This window comes from Cebus imitator, unplaced genomic scaffold (assembly GCF_001604975.1).
Source record: "Cebus imitator isolate Cc_AM_T3 unplaced genomic scaffold, Cebus_imitator-1.0 Scaffold113, whole genome shotgun sequence".
Classification (NCBI taxonomy): Eukaryota; Metazoa; Chordata; class Mammalia; order Primates; family Cebidae; genus Cebus; species Cebus imitator.
The window spans coordinates 7,039,386-7,057,304 of NW_016107428.1; the positions used below are offsets into that span (position 1 = coordinate 7,039,386).

The window sequence follows — 17,919 nt, forward strand, 5'->3', positions numbered from 1 at the left end:
AACAAAACTGATCTCTGTGAATTTTTCTGTGAAGGCAATTACTCTCAGATAAGTTTACCTTTTTTGGCTACTGGTATATAATGCCAAACTGTTCCACAATTTTCTGTCTTTGGTTTTCTTTTCACTATATATGCTCTGAGTGGTTTCCAATCTTTTTTTCCATGCGAAGTCATCCTCAGTTCTAGACCAGTATGTTACTGTCAGCTAAATATCTGCATTTACATACCTTGCAGATGTCAAAACATGTGAAAAACTTAAGTGTTTCACTCTTTCTTTACCTGCTCCATGCTCTGTATTCCCTATGTACCTGAAGAGTCCACTGTTCACCCTGCTGCCCAAGTCTGAATGCTAGTTGTTCTCCTTGTCTCATTTGCTGCTTTTACCCCTCCAGTAAGCCACCAAGTCCTAGAGTGCTCTCTGTTTACTGTTTCATGTATCTGTTTTTCCTCTGCATCTTTGTTGTCATGACCAGTGAGAGGTAGTCCTTATTGTCATTACTTTATTGAATTGTCATTTACTCATATTTCAGTTACTTTAACAGCTACTAAATTCATCTCCTTTCCTTTATTGTACCTTTGTTAGAGTGATCTCACTAACACATATCTATTGATCATACTCCTTCTCAGCATAACATCCTTCAGAGACTGCATTTACCATTGCAAATGACTGTGGACTAGTTTCTTGATAATTCCATAACAGTTTCTAATCTATAAAAATATGATGGAAATAGTTGGGTTCTTATCTCTACAAAAAATAGACATAAAAAATTTAAAGCTTCTCACTGTGATTTCAATGTAGCAAGTTACTATTATCATAGTTATGTGAAATTTTTGTTTTTAGTTTCTAGAGATGATCTCATTTCCAAATTGGTTGAAGAAAATAAGGTAAGTTTTGAAGTTGTGGAGTACAGAGGTGGTCTTTTCTGTCTTTGCTAAGTCCTATTTCCTCATCCATGTTGGCTTACAATCCTGATTCTCATAAAAGTTTTATTTAAAAAAGTTTCATGTAAATGAGTAGTATATTTAAGATAATAGTATTAAGAAGGTTACTAGAGTTTGAAAAATGTCGGTTGGCAAATTAATAAGACATTATTTTTATTAGACTTATTTTAATAGACTTAAGCCTTTTGCAAACTAATTGTTATAAAATAATGAAATGTAAGAAATAAAACTTTTTGTTGTTGGTAAGTTGCACAACTGTGAATGTATTTAATGACACTAAACTATACACTCACAATGGTTTGAATGATAAATTTTGACTTATGTATATTTTGCCATAATTTTTAAAGTTAAATGACTGGCCAGGCACGGTGGCTTACACCTGTAATCCCAGCACTTTGGGAGGCCGAGGTGGGCAGATCACGAGGTCAGGAGATCGAGACTATCTTGGCCAATGTGGTGAAACCTTGTCTCTACTAAAAATATAAAAATTAGCTGGTGAGCACCTGTAGGCCCAGGTACTTGGGAGTCTAGGGCAGGAGAATCGCTTGAACCAAGGAAGCAGAGGTTGCAGTGAGCCAGGATCACACCACTGCACTCCATCCTGGCAACAGAGCGAGACTCTGTCTCAAAAATAAAAATAAAAATGATTTTATATCTTATTACATTTCTAAATCTGTTGATGTGATATGATATTTATTTTTCTTGAGATGCTTCTCCTGGGAAAATAGAAGGGTGGTTCTTCCTCTGTAGGAAGAGGATTTATACTTTGTCCTTCCCCTTTTCTTTTTTTTTTTTTGACACAGTCTCACTGTCACCCAGACTGGAGTACAGTGGCACTATCTCAGCTCACTACAACCTCCACCTCCTGGGTTCAAGCGATTTTCCTGTCTCAGTCTCCCGATTAGCTGGGACTACAGGTGCTCTCTACCACTCCTGGCTAATTTTTGTATTTTTATTAGAGACGGCGTTTCACTATGTTGGCCAGTTGGTCTGGAACTCCTGACGTCAGGTGATCTGCCTGCCTCAACCTCTCAAAGTGCTGAGGTTACAGGCATGAGCCATCGTGCCTGGCTAAAAGCTCATTTCCTTCCTTTTAGTGCTGAATAATATTCCTTTGTCTGGATATACCATAATTTATCCATTAACTTACTCATGGATGTCTTGATTGCTCCGAGTTTTGGCAATTATTATTAAAGCTGCTGTATGTATCTGTGTGCAGGTTTTTGTGTGGGCATAGGTATTCAGCTCCTTTGGGTAAATCCCAAGGAGCATGATTACTGGATCATATGGTAAGAATATGTTTACTTTTGTAAGAAACCACCAAACTGTCTTCTAAAGTGGCTGTACCGTTTTACGTTTCCACCAGCAATGAACGAGAATCCCTATTGCTCCACATCCTTGACAACAGTTGTTGTTGTCAGTGTTCTAGATTTTGGCCATTGTAATAGGTATGTAGTGGTATCTCATTATTGTTTTAAATAAACAATTTTATTAAATAATTTAGAAATAAAGAGAAGTTCAGGAGTTGAAGGTTTCAAGATTTTTATAAATTCTTTATAAGACACTTATAAAGTTCCAGTGTATGTCATTGGAACTTGAACTGGTACTGACTGAAATACAAAACAGTTATTTTTACAGGGGTGCATGTAATATCTCTTATATGTGAAAAAGAGAGTTATTATTTTTTCCTTACAGAATGTGCAGATATCTTTCAACAAGGAACACAAAGAAAATGAATATTTGAGGTCTGAAATAATATCTCTTCATGAAGCATCAGAAAAAACACAAGTAAATTTTCATGCTTTTACTAGTTTTTAGATGTTATTTAATTTTGTTCAATTAAATAACCAAGAAACAAAATTAGTCTTGATTATATAAATTCATACCATCTCCATCACCCAACTTATTTCTATAAGACTTATTTCATCTTTGAAACATTATCAAATTAATGACATTTCTCATTTAATTCTCCAAATTCCTATTATGTATAAGTATACAAGCTATACCACTAAAATTATGCACTAGTTTATACTTGCCTTTGTTTGCTTTCTGATTTTCTCATTAAATATATGTCTTTCTCCCTTCAAAGTGAACTTCTGAATAGTTCCATGGCAAGGGCTATGTCTTACTTTCTTTGTATCTTCTATAGTAAATAGCGTAGTAGGAACCTAGCAAATGTCTACTGAATTTTAAAGTTTATGTGTACTCATTTCTGGGATGGTGATTCTCAAATCGGGCTGATGTTTTATATATATGTGTACCTGCAGCAAGAAGAGTCACCAGATACGCAGGCAAACTGGAGTTTATCACAGAGCCCAAACAATTGTTTATCACTTAAAGTAACTTTTCTCTTGGTACAATTTGATTGTCTCAATATTAGGATCATAGTGTTGCTGGGCTCTCTTTATAATAAAGAAAAATAATTTAAAAATACAAAATGTGTTTTTAAATATAATAACATCAACTACTATTACTCTTCCTATGCTAATAGTAGTTAACATTTTTACTGAGCCCATTCCACATTGTAGGCACAATTCTAGGCATCTTATATTACTAACAAGTTGTAATCCTCACAATTGCCCTATGAAATGGAAACTGGTATTCACATTTTAAAGATAAGGAAGCTGATACACAAAGAAGTTCAGGAGCAAAGATAGTAGGTGGCAGAGTTGAAATTTGAACTCAGGTAATCTGGCTCCAAAGAAAATTAGCTATTTCTTTTCAAAGAGCAAAGGTTCTCCTCTGTTTCGCTCCCAGGTATTCCTTGATGAATAGCTTGTATATCTGGTGCGACTTTATGCCCCTGAATGTGTTTCTAACTACTGTACTGTCCATACCATTTGTGATGTTTGCCATGTAGTCTTTTATTTATCTTTTCTTTTATTCCATTTCATTTTTTGTGTTTCCTTTTCATAGTGTTCCTTCAAAGTTTCTTGTTCTTGAAGAACTTGTTTAAAACATAAGTTATTTGCTAAATCTGCCTTGCAAAAATAACTGATAATTGAGATAAATCTTCTTGGCAATAATACAAATTTCAAAGTATGAAAAGAAAAGAGAATGGTTACCTACATATATGATGGATCTGTGTAGCTCAAAAGATTTTTGTTTTATTTTGAAAGATTAATCCTGTGATGGTAAAATCATTATATTTTGCTTTTATGAATATTGTCAGTTGGTGGCGAAGGAGCTTAGGTATTTTGTGTTACCAGCTAAATAATTCTGAATGCTCATGGATTTCTATGATATTGGCTAGGCACTGGCATTATAAATTCCGTTTTGCAGATGTCTTGCTCTAATGAACCAGTGTTCAAAGTTGTGAAGAATAGATCAGTAAAATGCTGTATGCATCAGTTGCTCTACCAAATCAACAAATCTCTTAATTTATAATTTTGTAGAGTATAGACTTTTAATATTTGAAAGTATTTTTTAGACTAATGCAATGTGAATTGAGGATAGGTTAAATAAATTAGGTTCACATATATAGTGAGATACTATGCATTCATTAAAAATAATGATACATAAGTAAAAATAATTCTTTATTGGAGAAACCAATGAATCGCTGTGTGTGTTTTCTTAGGTTTTGAATGACCAATTGACTAAAAAGTGTTCAGAGCTGAGCTGCACACTTCAGACTGTTAGTATGGAGAAAGCCAGAATCATTGCTGAGCATCAGGCCATTCTGCAGGTATTCATTTAACACTAGTGAATGTGTTAAATTTAATAGAGTTCACCAGGTGGCAGAAAGCCACCCTGGTTGATAGATCAGGAAATGTCCATGGCCAACTGGAAAAATAAAATATTTTAACAATAAATTCCAAAAAATTGTCTGAATTATCTTATTTCTATTAATGCTTTTCACTTTTCATCAGAGGGGTGATTTGGCCTTACACTCAAGGATTTTCATGGCTTCTTCTCAAATATTATCACTTGAGGAAAAAAATAATTACTTGTCCCATTATTTATAGAATCATGGAGAGCATATGTGACTAACCCTAAAGTACTTAACCTTTTCCTCAAACACCTTGCAGTTTCCCATTTTGCTTATGTCATTTTCTATGCTGAGGATGCTTTTTACTTTGTCTTCAATATCTGAAATTCTGTTTATTCTTTAAGAGTCACCTTCATCAGGGAGCTTTCTCATTCCAATAAGAAGGAATAAGTTTTCCCTTTCAACTTCTATTCCTGGGACACTAAACAGACTACCATAGTAATAATCACTTTCTCTTTTTATAAGCATTGCTTTCTGTATACACCAAACATTGTGCTTAGGATTTTACACATATTACCTCCTTTAATTGTAGCAGCCATTATGTAAAATGATATTTATTATCCTCATTTTACAAATAAGAAAATGAGGGTTAGAGAAGTTCACTTGCCCAAATTCACCTAACTAGTAAGAAGTAGAGTTGCATTTTGATCCAGGCTGACTTCAGAGTCCGTGTGTTTAATTGTTATGCTAATTCCCTATTCTGCATTCTCTAGTGGTAATTTATGTGCTGGTTCTTTTCCTGGGTTACACTGTGAGCTTCCTAGAAGCAAGGACATTATTTCTCATAGTGCTAAGCACACTTTGCACATAACATATACTGAATAAATAATTAGTTTTTTAACTCTGTGCAAGTATAATGCTGTATCTAGATAGGATTATAGTGGTGAACAAGACAGAATTCCTACTATTATGGATTTATTCAGTGGACTGAATATATAATACTATTTATTACAAGTATTTCAAAATTTTATAATATAACACAATTGGGATCCCATTTTACCAAGTATGAAGGCTTGCTTTGCAATCAAATATTGTTAAAATAGAAGTGTTTTAAAAAGTATTAATAAAACTGATTGTTAATATGTACTGTATTTGCAAAAACTTAATGGATTATGTGGTACACAAAAATGTTATGTTTTGATAATTTCAAAATGGTGAGGCAAAGAAAATAAATTTTGTAAAACAGTTATAGTGCTTCTGCTGTAACAGTATCTGAGTGCAATTTAAGATAGTCTCAAAAGAATTCACAGCAAACTGTTCAACATGGTAATCCTTAGAATGTGGGATTATTTAGAGGGGAAGTGTGAATAGGAAGGGATCTTTTCATTTTATATACACTTATATTGTTTTACTTTTAAAAATAAAGTACCATATTGAAATTTTAAAATGCCAAAAATACTCCTAATACACTATCTTTAAAAATCTGTTGGTATTAGGAGTTTTATAGTTTTTCAGTAGGCTGGGTAAATAATGCATCTTCACTATTGGTTAGTAGAGCTATAAAATGGTAGAATTTTGGTCAACTCAGAAGAGTACAAAGAGAAACTGGGCATTAAAATTAATTATTTTAAAAAGAGATTTTATTTATATAAATAAAACTTGTTTTTTTTTAAGTTAGTTCAGTGTCTTTGATCAGTTACTCCAAATGATACCCTGTAATCCCAGCTATCAAAAGATTTTCTAGAGCCTCAGCTTCTAATACTGCTTTTAACACTCAGGTAGAGCAGAAAATGATGACGCAGACATTTCAAGAACAAAACTTACTGCTGGATGCAGCCCATGCCAGTATCACAAATGAACTACAGACTGTTCAGAATGAGAAAACCCAACTCCAACAACATCTGTAAGTAAATTATGGGCAACTTCTTACACATTTTTCGTTCTTGCATTTGTGTTTCTTATCGTGTGTGTGTGTCTGCCTGTCTTCAATGAAAACATTTAATCCTGCATTTTTGGGCCAGTTACAAAGATAAAATTAAGACTCTGCCCTTAAGAAACTAGTTTTGTTAGACCATTTTGGTAACTACTCTTAGTCAGGAAATATGTTCTGTAAGAACATTTAATTGCTCTTTCTGTTAAATTAGAACTCTCATTTAGCTTTCGTATGTTCTTGTTCTTTTCCTGCAGGGATCATTTAATCCTTGAGCATAACCAGTGTATCCAGAAAGCACAGGATGCTGAAAAGAGAACATCTGTGCAAAAAGAGCTGCTAGAATCAACTATTGCAAGATTGCAAGGTGAATTGGAAGCATCAGTGCAAGAGAAGAAGTTTCTGCTAGAGGAGAAAGAAAGATTTCAGAGGGAGGTAGGTAGGTAGCAGATTGACATTATCTTCTCTTGTGGTGTGGTGGTGTTTTAAAATTATATTTTAAATGCAAAAGACAAGAAAAGAAACCCAGTTGCAGCTTGTCTGAGTTACCCGATAAAGAATCTTTAGGTGGCTAACCTGTGCCTTTTAGCATGTGAAGTAGTCTGTGCCAAATAGAACAGTATATCCTTATCCAGCATTAGTGAATGTTAACTAGTAGTTCACACATCCTCATGTTAGTTAAGGGATCAGATTTTAAAAATTGATTTTCCCTGAAGGAGTGGGACAGTGGAGGTTAAGGGGTAATAGCCCTGTCTTCCTACTTAGGAAGGAACCAGCAGAGTCTGACATGTAGACGTGTCTTTCTAATTTCAGGGCTATTTGTGAAGTCTGCTCTGCTTCAGAGACTCCCTGATTGGCCCCTTTTCTGAGAGGATGTGCTATCTCTGCAGTGTAGGTATTAATTGACACACAGGATATGTCTGCTATAGTGTAGCCTGTCAGCTGCTGTAAAATTGACCCAGTTCTTTTTTTTCCCACCCCCCTTGGGCAGGTTAATAAAACAGAAAAAGAAATAGCACAAGAAAGATGCAATTTGGAAAAAGAATTAGCTAAAAACAAGGTATTCTACATTTCACTTATTGATATTTCACTATATTTCCATCTGTATTACTGCCTACTGTATCATCTTATCTTAATGAAAAGATGGGTGATGAATACCAAGCTGTGGGAGAAAGGAGAGCTACAAAGCTGGATGCCACTCACAGTACACTAGTCACTGCAGCAGAAGGCTGTTTCTGGGGAACATTTTCTTGTTGAGCATCTGATGTTTGCCAGTGAGTCATCACTGCCTTTGGCCCTAGTGTTAACTGAGGATTTTAGCCAAGAAGTCACCTGAGAGTTAGCTGATTGGTCTGTGAGAGGCAAAGAGATGATTGCTGACTAGGCTGTTTTTAAATAAAAATAAACAACTAACAGCCAGGCGCAGAGGCTTATGCTTGTAATCCCAGCACTTTGGGAGGACAAGGCGGGCGGATCATTTGCGGTCAAGAGTTCGAGATCAGCTTGACCTACATAGTGAACCCCCATCTCTACTAAAATACAAAAATTAGCTGGGTGTGGTGGCAGGTGCCTCTAATCCCAGCTACTTGGGAGACTGAGGCAGGAGAATCGCTTGTACCCAGTAGGAGGAGGTTTCCGTGAACTGAGATTGCACCACTGTACTCCAGCCTAGGTGACAGAGCAAGACTCCCTCTCACAAAAAAACAAACAAACAAGAACTAAGACTGCTTAAGTACCTATCAGCATTTGCCACTTTATCTTCCAGGTACCATTTTATGGGCTCTAAAAAAGTGGAATGTCCAGAGAAACAAATGAAATCCTACCAATCTTTAAAACATTGCTGTTTGTATTTCAAATTTTGAAGACAGTAAAGATTATGTATCACTGTCATCTAGAGAATATATCTGGAGCAGTAAGGAACATTAGCTTACTTAGACAAGAAATCCAGCAACAGGTATTGGGTAGAGTCATCAAGCCTTGACTGCTTCTTTGCTTCTGGTTTGCCCAAGTAGCATTAATATTACCATATATACATGTAAATTTTTTTTAATTTTTATTATACTTTAAGTTCTGAGGTACATGTGCAGGTTGTGCAGGATTGTTATATAGGTATACACATGTCATGGTGGTTTGCTGCATCCATTCCCCCCATCACCTACATCAGGTATTTCTCCTAATGTTATCCCTCACCAGTCCCCCAACCCCCTGCTATCCCTCCCCTAAGCCATCCACCCCACAACAGGCCCCAGTCGGTGATGTTCCCCTCCCTGTGTCCATGTGTTCTCATTGTTCAACACCCACTTACGAGTGAGAACATGCAGTGTTGGGTTTTCTGTTCTTGTGTCAGTTTGCTGAGAATGATGGTTTCCAGCTTCATCCACATCCCTGCAGAGGACACGAACTCATCCTTTTTTATGGCTTCATAGCATTCCATGGTGTATATGTGCCACATTTTCTTTATCCAGTCTATCATTGATGGGCATTTGGGTTGGTTCCAAATCTTTGCTATTGTAAACAGTGCCACGGTGAACATACATGGGCATATGTCTTTATAGGACAATTTATAATCCTTTGGGTGTATATCCAGTAATGGGATTGCTGGGTCAAATGGTATTTCTATTTCAAGATCCTCTTAAAGAATTGCGGCACTGTCTTCTACAGTGGTTGAACTAATTTACACTTCCACCAACAGTGAAAAAGTGTTCCTATTTCTCCACATCCTCTCCAGCATCTGTTGTCTCCAGATTTTTTAATGATCACCATTCTAACTGGCATGAGATGGTATCTCAATGTGGTTTTGATTTTCATTTCTCTAATGACCAGTGATGATGAGCATTATTTCATACATTTATTGGCTGCATAAATGTCTTCTGAGAAGTGTCTGTTCATATCTTTTGCCCACTTTTTGATGGGGTTGTTTTTTTCTTGTACATTTGCTTAAGTTCTTTGTAGATTCTGGATATTAGCTCTTTTGTCAGGTAGGTAGGTTGCAAAAATGTTTTCTCATTCTGTTATTCTGTTGGTTGCTGGTTCACTTTGATTGTTGTAGGAAGTTTTGACATCTAAATGTGAATCTCCCAGCTTTTTTTTTTTTTTTTTTTNTTTTTTTGAAGATTGTTTTAGCTATTCTAGGTCCTTGCATTTCTATGTGAATTTTAGGACCAGATTTTCCATTTCTGTAAAAAAGAGTAGCTGGAATTTTGATAAGGCTTGCATTGAGTCTATAGATCAATTTGAGGAGTATTGCAAACTCAGTAATACAATTTGTTGTATATTTTCTGTATACAGTAAGTCCTGACTTGACATCATCAATAGGTTCTTAGGTTTAAACTTCAAGTGAAATGATATATAGCAGGTCCTTGAATAACATCATTTCATTCAATGTTGTTGTGTTATGATGTTGATAAGAAAAAATTGATTTTGTCATACATTATCATTTCACTTAAAGTTGCAGTCTCTAAAAACCTATCAATGACAGTGAAGACTAGTGTATAAGATAGTATGATCTACAAATAGAGATTGTTTCACTTCTTCCTTTCCAATTTTGCTGCCTTTTATTTCATTTTCGTATATAATTCCTGGTAGAATCTCCAGTGCAATATTGAATAGAATTGGTGACAGCAGACTTCCCTGTCTTGTTTCCGATCTAAGGGGGAAAGCTTTTAGTTTGTCACCATTAAGTGTGATGTCAACTGTGGGTTTTTTCAATGTTCTTCATCAGGATTAGAAAATTCCCTTCTATTTCCAGTTTGTTGGGAATTTTTGTCTTGAAATTATGTTGAATTTTGCCAAATGCTTTTGCTATGTCAGTTGAGATGATCTTGGGGGTTTTGTCCTTTGTTCCATTACTATGGTGTATTATAGTGATTGACTTCAAATGCACAACTAAGCTTTCATTCCTTGGATAAATTTTACTTGGTCATGTTGTCCTTTTTATATGTTGTTGCATTAGGCTTGCTAGTAATTTGTTAAGATTTTTTTTTTGCATCTCTGTTCATAAGGGATACTGTTCTGTAGTTTTATTTTCTTGTAATGTTTTTGGTTTTGCTATCAAGGTAATATTGGCTTCTTAAAATGATTAGGTAAGTATTCCCTCTATTTCTGTTGTTGGGAGGAGTTTGTGAGGGATCGGGGTTAATTCTTCTTTAAACATTTTGTAGCAGTTACCAGTGAAACCATCTGGTTTTGGGCTTTCTTGTGTGTAGAAAGTTTTGTTTCTTTGTTTCATTTATTATTTTTATTCTTATAAGCCTATGCAGATTTTCTATCTTTATTTGAGTCAGTTTCAGTAGTTGGTTATTTCTAGGAATTTGTCCATTTCATCTAGGCTAGTTTGTTAGCTTACAATTTTCAGAGTAACCCCTTGTCTTTCTTTCTGTAAGGTCAGTAGTAGAGTCTTCTCTTTCATTTCTAATTTTAATAATTTGTGTCTCCTGTATTTTGTTCTTGGTTAGTCCAGCTAAAGGTATGTCAGTTTTGTTGATCTTTCCAGAGAACCAAATTGTAGAAGGTTTTATATATTTTTCTCTATCTTATTTCTGTTTTAATCCTCACTATTATCTTCTTTATGTTTGCTTGGGGTTTAACTTGCTTTTCTTTTTCTAGTTTCTAAAGATAAGCTTAGGTTATTGATTTGAGAAATATTTCTTTTTTTAAATGTAAGTGCCTACTGAAGTACTCTGAACCTATTCTGGTTCAGGGGATTGCTCATAAAAAACTAAAAAATAAGTGTTTGCAGCTATGAATTTCCCTCTCTGCACTGCTTTAGCTGCATATGAGATGTTTTGTTATGTTTTCATTTTGTTCATCTCAAACTGTTCTTTAACTTCCCTTGAAATTTCTTTTTGACCCATTGGTTGTTTAGAAGTGTCATGTTTATTCATATATGTGTATTCCCCAAATTTTCTTTTATTGATTTCTAATTTTATTCCATTGTGGTTAGAGAACATACGTTGTGTGCTATCAGTCCTTTCAGATTTATTGAGAGCTGTTTTATGGTATAACAAGGATATACCTTGAAGAATGTTCCATGTGCACCTGAGAAAAATGTGTATTTTGCTATAGTTGGGAGGATTGTTCCATAGGTATCTGTTAGGTCTAGTTGGTTTATAGTGTGCTCATGTCTTCTGTTTCCTCATCAATCTTCTGTCTAGTTGTTCTATTGGTTATTGAAAATGAGATATTTAAGTCTCCAACTATTACTGTTAAATTATTTATTTGTTCCTTCAATACTGTCATTTTTTTGCTTCATATATTTTTGTCCTCTGTTGTTAGGTGCACATATATTTATAAATGACACATATTCTTGATGGATAAACACTTTTTTCAATATATAATGTCCTTTATCACACCAGTTTTTTCTTACTGTCTATTTTGTCTATTAGTACAGTCACTCTAGCTCTTTTTGGATTACTGTTTAATTTATATGGTATATATTCCTGTCCTTTTGCTTTCAACCCCATTTGTGCCTTTGGAACTAAAGTGTATATTTTATAAAGAGCATATAGTTGGTTTTTAAAAAACTCATTTTGCATGTCTCTGCTTTGTAATTGGAGTGGTTTAATACATTTATATTTAATATCATTACTGTTCAGGTAGGATTTATACCTGCCATTTTGCTATTTTTTGTTTTGTATTTTGCTTTTTATTCCTCTATTTCTCAATTAGTGCCTTTTTTGTGTTAAATATATATTTCAAATGCACCATTTTAACTCCCTTATTTATTCTATATTTGGTTTACATAACAAAAAGAATTACAAAAATATATACTAACTTTTATATATACCTGTGTTGCTACGTTTACTGTTACCTTTTATTTCTTATGTGGATTCCAGATATTGTCTAGTGCCTTTTTATTTTAGCTTAAATAACTTCCTTTAGTATTTCTTATAGGGTATGCTTTCTAGCTTCACAATCCAAACCCCACCAAAGATGAGGACCTGGAGAAATGACTCCACATTTTAGGTGAAGAGTCTGAAGAACCACATTCTCAAGAGTATGTTTAAACCAGAAGAAAAGCTCTTGTATGAATTCTATCAATTTTTATTTATCTGGAATGTCTTAATTTTTTTTTGTTTTTGTTTTTGAAGAATAGGTTTGCTGAATTGAGAATTCATGGTTAAGTGTTTTTCTTTCAGCATTTTGAATGTCATCCCACTGATTTCTAGCCTTAAGTTTCTGATGAGAAATCAGCTGTTAATCTTGTTGAGATTTTCTTGTACATAAGCCACTTCTCTTTTGCTACTTTTAAGCTTTTGTGTCTCTTGCTTTCAACAATTTACTTACGTATGTTTTGGGGCATGTCTTTTACATTCATCCACACAGTTGGCAACTCTCTTTTAGCTTTCATTTCTAATTTCACATCAACAAACTGCTGCTAGAATTCTCACACCTATTACTGCAAATTCAAAACCCAGGAAAGACTTCTCCTGGGAATTTATTTTATGTTAGGCTTGGGCTGCCTGGTACATGGCTGCACTCACAACTGGACAAGTTCAACAACAGAGGAGACTTTCCACAGACCATGATTATTGTAGCTTTATAATAAATCTTGAAGTTAGGTAGTTTACTCCAACAGTGTTCTTTTCCCAAAGTGATTTAGCTATTTCATTTGCTTTTTTGTGTACGTTTTAGAATGACCTTAATGATTTCTACAAAAATGTCTTGTGGGGATTTCAACTGAAATTAGGGTTAACATCTCAGCAATACTGAATCTTGTAATACAGTCATGTTGTCACTTAATGATGGAGATACATTCTCATAAATGCATCTCTGAGCAATTTGGTTGTTGTGCAATAGAGGGTACTTACACAAACCTTGATGGTGTTGCCTACTACACACCTAGGTTATTTTTTTTTTAAACTTTTACATTCAGGGGTACATGTGCAGGTTTGTTACATAGGTAAATGTGTATCATGGGGGTTTGTCATGCAGATTATTTCATCACCCAGGTATTGTTATTTTTCCTGATCCTCTCCCTCCACCCTCCTTCAGCGTTTGATATGCCCCAGTGTGCATTGTTCTCCTCTGTGTGTTCATATAGTCTCATCATTTAGCTTCCACTTATAAGTGAGAACATGTGATACTTGGTTTTCTGTTCCTGTGTTAGTTTGCTAAGGATAATGGCCTCTAGCTTCATCCATGATCACGAGGACATGATCGCATTCTTTTTTATGGCTTCATAGTATTCCATGGTTTGTATGTACCACATTTTATTTATCCAGTCTATCATTGATGAGCATTCAGCTTGATTCCAGGTATTTGCTGTTGTGAATAGTGCTGCAATGAATATACACATACATGTGTCTTTATAATGGAATGATTTATATTCCTTTGGGTATATACCCCATAATGGAATTGCTGGGTCAAAGGGTATTTCTGTCTTTAGGACTTTGAGGAATTGTCACACTGTCTTCAACAGTAGTTGAACTAACTTATACTCCCACCAGCAGTGTACAGGTGTTCCTTTTTCTCATAACCTCACCAGCATTTGTTACTTTTCTGACTTTTTAATAGTCATTCTGACTAGTGTGAGATGGCATCTTACGGTGATATTGATTCACAGTTCTCTAATGATCAGTGATGTTGAGCTTTCTTCATATGATTGTTGGCCACATGTATGTCTTCTTTTAAGAAGTGTCTGTTCATGTCTTTTGCCCATTGTTTAATTAGGTTGTTTGTCTTTTTCTTGTAAATTTGTTTAAGTTCCTTATAGATGCTGGATATTAGAACTTCATCAGATGTGTAGTCTTCCATTCTGTAGGCTGTCTGTTCACTCTGTTGATAGTTTCTTTTGCTATGCAGAAGTTCTTTAGTTTAATTAGATCCCATTTGTCAACTTTTGCTTTTGTCATGATTGCTTTTGACATCTTTGTCATGAAATCTTTGCTTGTGCCTATGTTCTGAATAGTATTACCTAGGTTGTCTCCCAGAGTTTTTATAATATTTGGTTTTATATTTAAGTCCTTAATCTATTTTGAGTTAAGTTTTGTATATGGTATACGGAAGGGGGTCCAGTTTCCATTTTAGGCATATGGCTAGCCAATTATCCCAGTCCCATTTATTGAACAGAGAATCCTTTCCCCATTGCTTGTTTTTGTCAGGTTTGTCGAAGATCAGATAACTGTAGGTATGTGGTCTTATTTCTGGGTTCTCCTTTCTGTTCCATTGGTCTTATGTGTCTGTTCTTATACCAGTACCATGCTGTTTTGGTTACTATAGCCCTGTAGTATAGTGTGAAGTTGAGTAGCATGATACCTACAGCTTTGTTCTTTTTGCTTAGGATTCAGGCTAACTATTCAGGCTCTTGTTTGGTTCTATATAAATTTTAAAATAGTTTTTTCTAGCTCTGTGAAGAATGTCAATGGTAGTTTAATAGGAATAGCATTGAATCTGTGAATTGCTTTAGGCTGTATGGCCATTTTAATGGCATGATTCTTCCTATCCATGAGCATAGAATGTTTTTTTGTTTGTTAGTGTCATCTCTTATTTGAGCAGTGTTTTGTAGTTCTCCTTGTAGAGACCTTTCACCTCCCTGGTTAGCTGTATTCCTAGGTATTTTATTCTTTTTGTGACAACTGTGAATGAGAGTTCATTCATGATTTGGCTCTCAGATTTACTGTTGTTGGTGTGTAGGATGCTAATGATTTTTTCACATTGGTTTTATACCCTGAGACTGAAGTTGCTTATCAGCTGAAGAAGCTTTTGGGCTGAGGTGATAGAGTTTTGAAATATAGGATCACATCATTGCAATCAGCGACAGTTTGATTTCCTCCCTTTCTATTTAAATGCCCTTCATTTCTTTCTCTTTCTTGATTGCCTTGGCCAGAACTTCCAATATTATATTGAATAGGAGTGGTGAGAGAGGGCATCTTGTCTTGTGCCGGCTTTCGAGGGGAATGCTTCCACCTTTTGCCAGTTCGGTATGATGTTGGTTGTGGGTTTGTCATAGATGGCTCTTGTTATTTTGAGGTATGTTCCTTCAATGCCTAGTTTATTGAGAGTTTTTAACGTGAAGGGATGTTGAATTTTATTGATGGCCTTTTCTGCATCTATTGAGATAATCATGTGGTTTTTCTCTTTAGTTCTGTTTATGTGATCCATCACATTTATTGATTTGTATATGTTGAACTAACCTTGCATCCCAGTGATGTAGCCTGCTCGATCATGGCAGATAAGCTTTTTGATGTTCTACTGGATTCAGTTTGCCAGTATTTCATTGAGAATTTTTGCATCAGTGTTCACCAAGGATATTGTCCTGCAGTTTTTTGTTTGTTTGTTTGTTTTGTTTTTTTTTGTGGTTGTATCTCTACCAGGTTTTGGTATCAGGACGATGCTGGCCTCATAGAACAAGTTAGAGAGGAGTCCCTCCTTTTCAATTTTTTGAAATTGTTTCAGCAGAAATGATACCAGTTGTTCTTTGTACAAATGGTAGAATTCAGCTGTGAATCTGTCTGAACCTAGGTGTTTTTTGGTTGGTAGGCTATTTATTACTGCCTCAATTTCTGAACTCGTTATTGGTTTGTTCAGGGATTCAATTTCTTCTTCCTGGTTCAGTCTTGGGAGGGTGTATATATCTAGGAATTTACCTGTTTCTTCTAGATTTTCTAGTTTATGTGCATCGAGATGTTTATAATATTCTCTGATGGTTGTTTGCATTTCTGTGGGGTCAATGTAATATTCCCCTTGTTATTTCTGATTGTTTATTTGAAACTTCTCTCCTTTCTTATTTATTAGTCTAGGTAGAAGTCTATTTTATTAATTTTTTTCTTAAAAAACAGCTCTGGATTTGTTGATGTTTTGAATGGTTTTTGTGTCTCTATTTCCTTCAGATCACCTCTGATTTTGGTTATTTCTTGTTTTCTGCTATCTTTGAGATTTGTTTGCTCTTTATTCTTTAGTTCTTTAATTCTGAAGTTAGGTTGTTAACTTGAGATTTAATTTTTTGATGTGGTCATTTAGTGCAACACAGTTTCCTCTTTACAGTGCCTTAGCTGTGTCCTAGAGATTTAGGTACATTATCTCTTTTTTCTCATTAGTTTTAAAGAACATATTGAATTTTGCCTTAATTTCATTATTTACCCAGGAGTAATTCAGGATCAGGTTGTTCAATTTCCATGTAGTTGTGTGGCTTTCAATGAATTTCTTAGTCTTGAATTCTAATTTAATTGTGCTGTGGTCCGAGAGACTGTTTGCTAATTTTGCATTTGCTGAGGAGTGCTTTGCTTCCAATCATGTGATCAATTTTAGAGTAAATGCCATGTAGCGATGAGAAGAATGTATATTGTTGTTTTGGGGTGGAGAGATCTGTACATTTCTGTCAGTTCCTTTTGATCTAGTGCTGAGTTCAGATCCTGAATATCTTTGTTAATTTTCTGTCTCTATGATCTGTCTAATGTTGTCAGTGGAGTCCTAAAGTTTCCCACTAGTATTGTATGGGAGTCTTAGTCTCTTTGAAGGTCTCTAAGAACTTGCTTTGTGAATCTAGGTGCTCTTGTGTTGGGTACATATATATTTAGGATTTGGTTCTTCTTGTTGAATTGAACCCTCTACCATTATGTAATGCCCTTCTTTTCTTTTTTTAATCTTTATTAGTTGAAAGTCTGCTTTGTCAGAAACTGCATTGCAACCCCTGCTTTGCTCTGTTTTCCACTTGCTTGATAGATTCTCCTCCATCCCTTTATTTTGAGTCTATGACACGCCTAGGTTATATGGTTTAGCCTATTGCTCCAGCCATTGTTGCATATGTGGTCCATTGTTGATTGTTACACAACACATGTCAGTACATGAACATGATATATCTATTTTACTTTAGTTTTTTATTTCTCTCATCAGTATTTTGTAATTTTCAGCACATCCCATCTTAGACATATTTTGTTAGATTTGTACTTAAAGAATTTTATAGTATTAGTACTGTTTTAAATGGCATTTTAATAAAATAGGAATTTCTAATTGTGCATTGTTAATATATAGAAATACAATAGATTTGCCCTTGTATTCTTCAGCCTTGACACACTCACTTATTCTAGTACCTTTTTTGGAGATTATTTGGTATTTCCACTTTAGATGATCATATGTCTTGAGTAGAGACAGTTTCATTTCTGCTTTTCCAATCTTTATGCCTTTTATTATGTTTTCTTGCTTTATTGCACCAGCTATGGCCTCCTGTATGATGTGGAATAGGAGTGGTGAAAGTGGATACCTTTGCCTTTTCCTTAGGGGGAAAGTTTTTTACCATTAATTTTGATATTAGCTGTAGGATTTTTATAGATACATTTTATCAACTAGAGGTGGTTACCTTTCATTTCTGGTTTGCTGAGTTTTTATAATGAATTGATGTT

The 17,919-nt window shown here is 34.9% G+C and overlaps 1 protein-coding gene and 1 non-coding gene across 2 annotated transcripts in view; one reads left to right on the forward strand and one right to left on the reverse strand.

The window, feature by feature from the left end:
* The window catches only part of CCDC150 (coiled-coil domain containing 150), an 81,980-nt gene that overhangs the window by 27,941 nt on the left and 36,120 nt on the right, over nucleotides 1–17,919 (forward strand). Inside the window, exons 8-12 of the mRNA XM_037742091.1 lie at nucleotides 841–884; nucleotides 2,637–2,729; nucleotides 4,519–4,626; nucleotides 6,429–6,553; nucleotides 6,838–7,015. Coding sequence (XP_037598019.1) covers nucleotides 841–884; nucleotides 2,637–2,729; nucleotides 4,519–4,626; nucleotides 6,429–6,553; nucleotides 6,838–7,015 — 548 coding nt within the window. The remainder of the gene's footprint in view (nucleotides 1–840; nucleotides 885–2,636; nucleotides 2,730–4,518; nucleotides 4,627–6,428; nucleotides 6,554–6,837; nucleotides 7,016–17,919) is intronic.
* Nucleotides 12,924–13,105, reverse strand: LOC119472705. Its single transcript, XR_005201883.1, has one exon.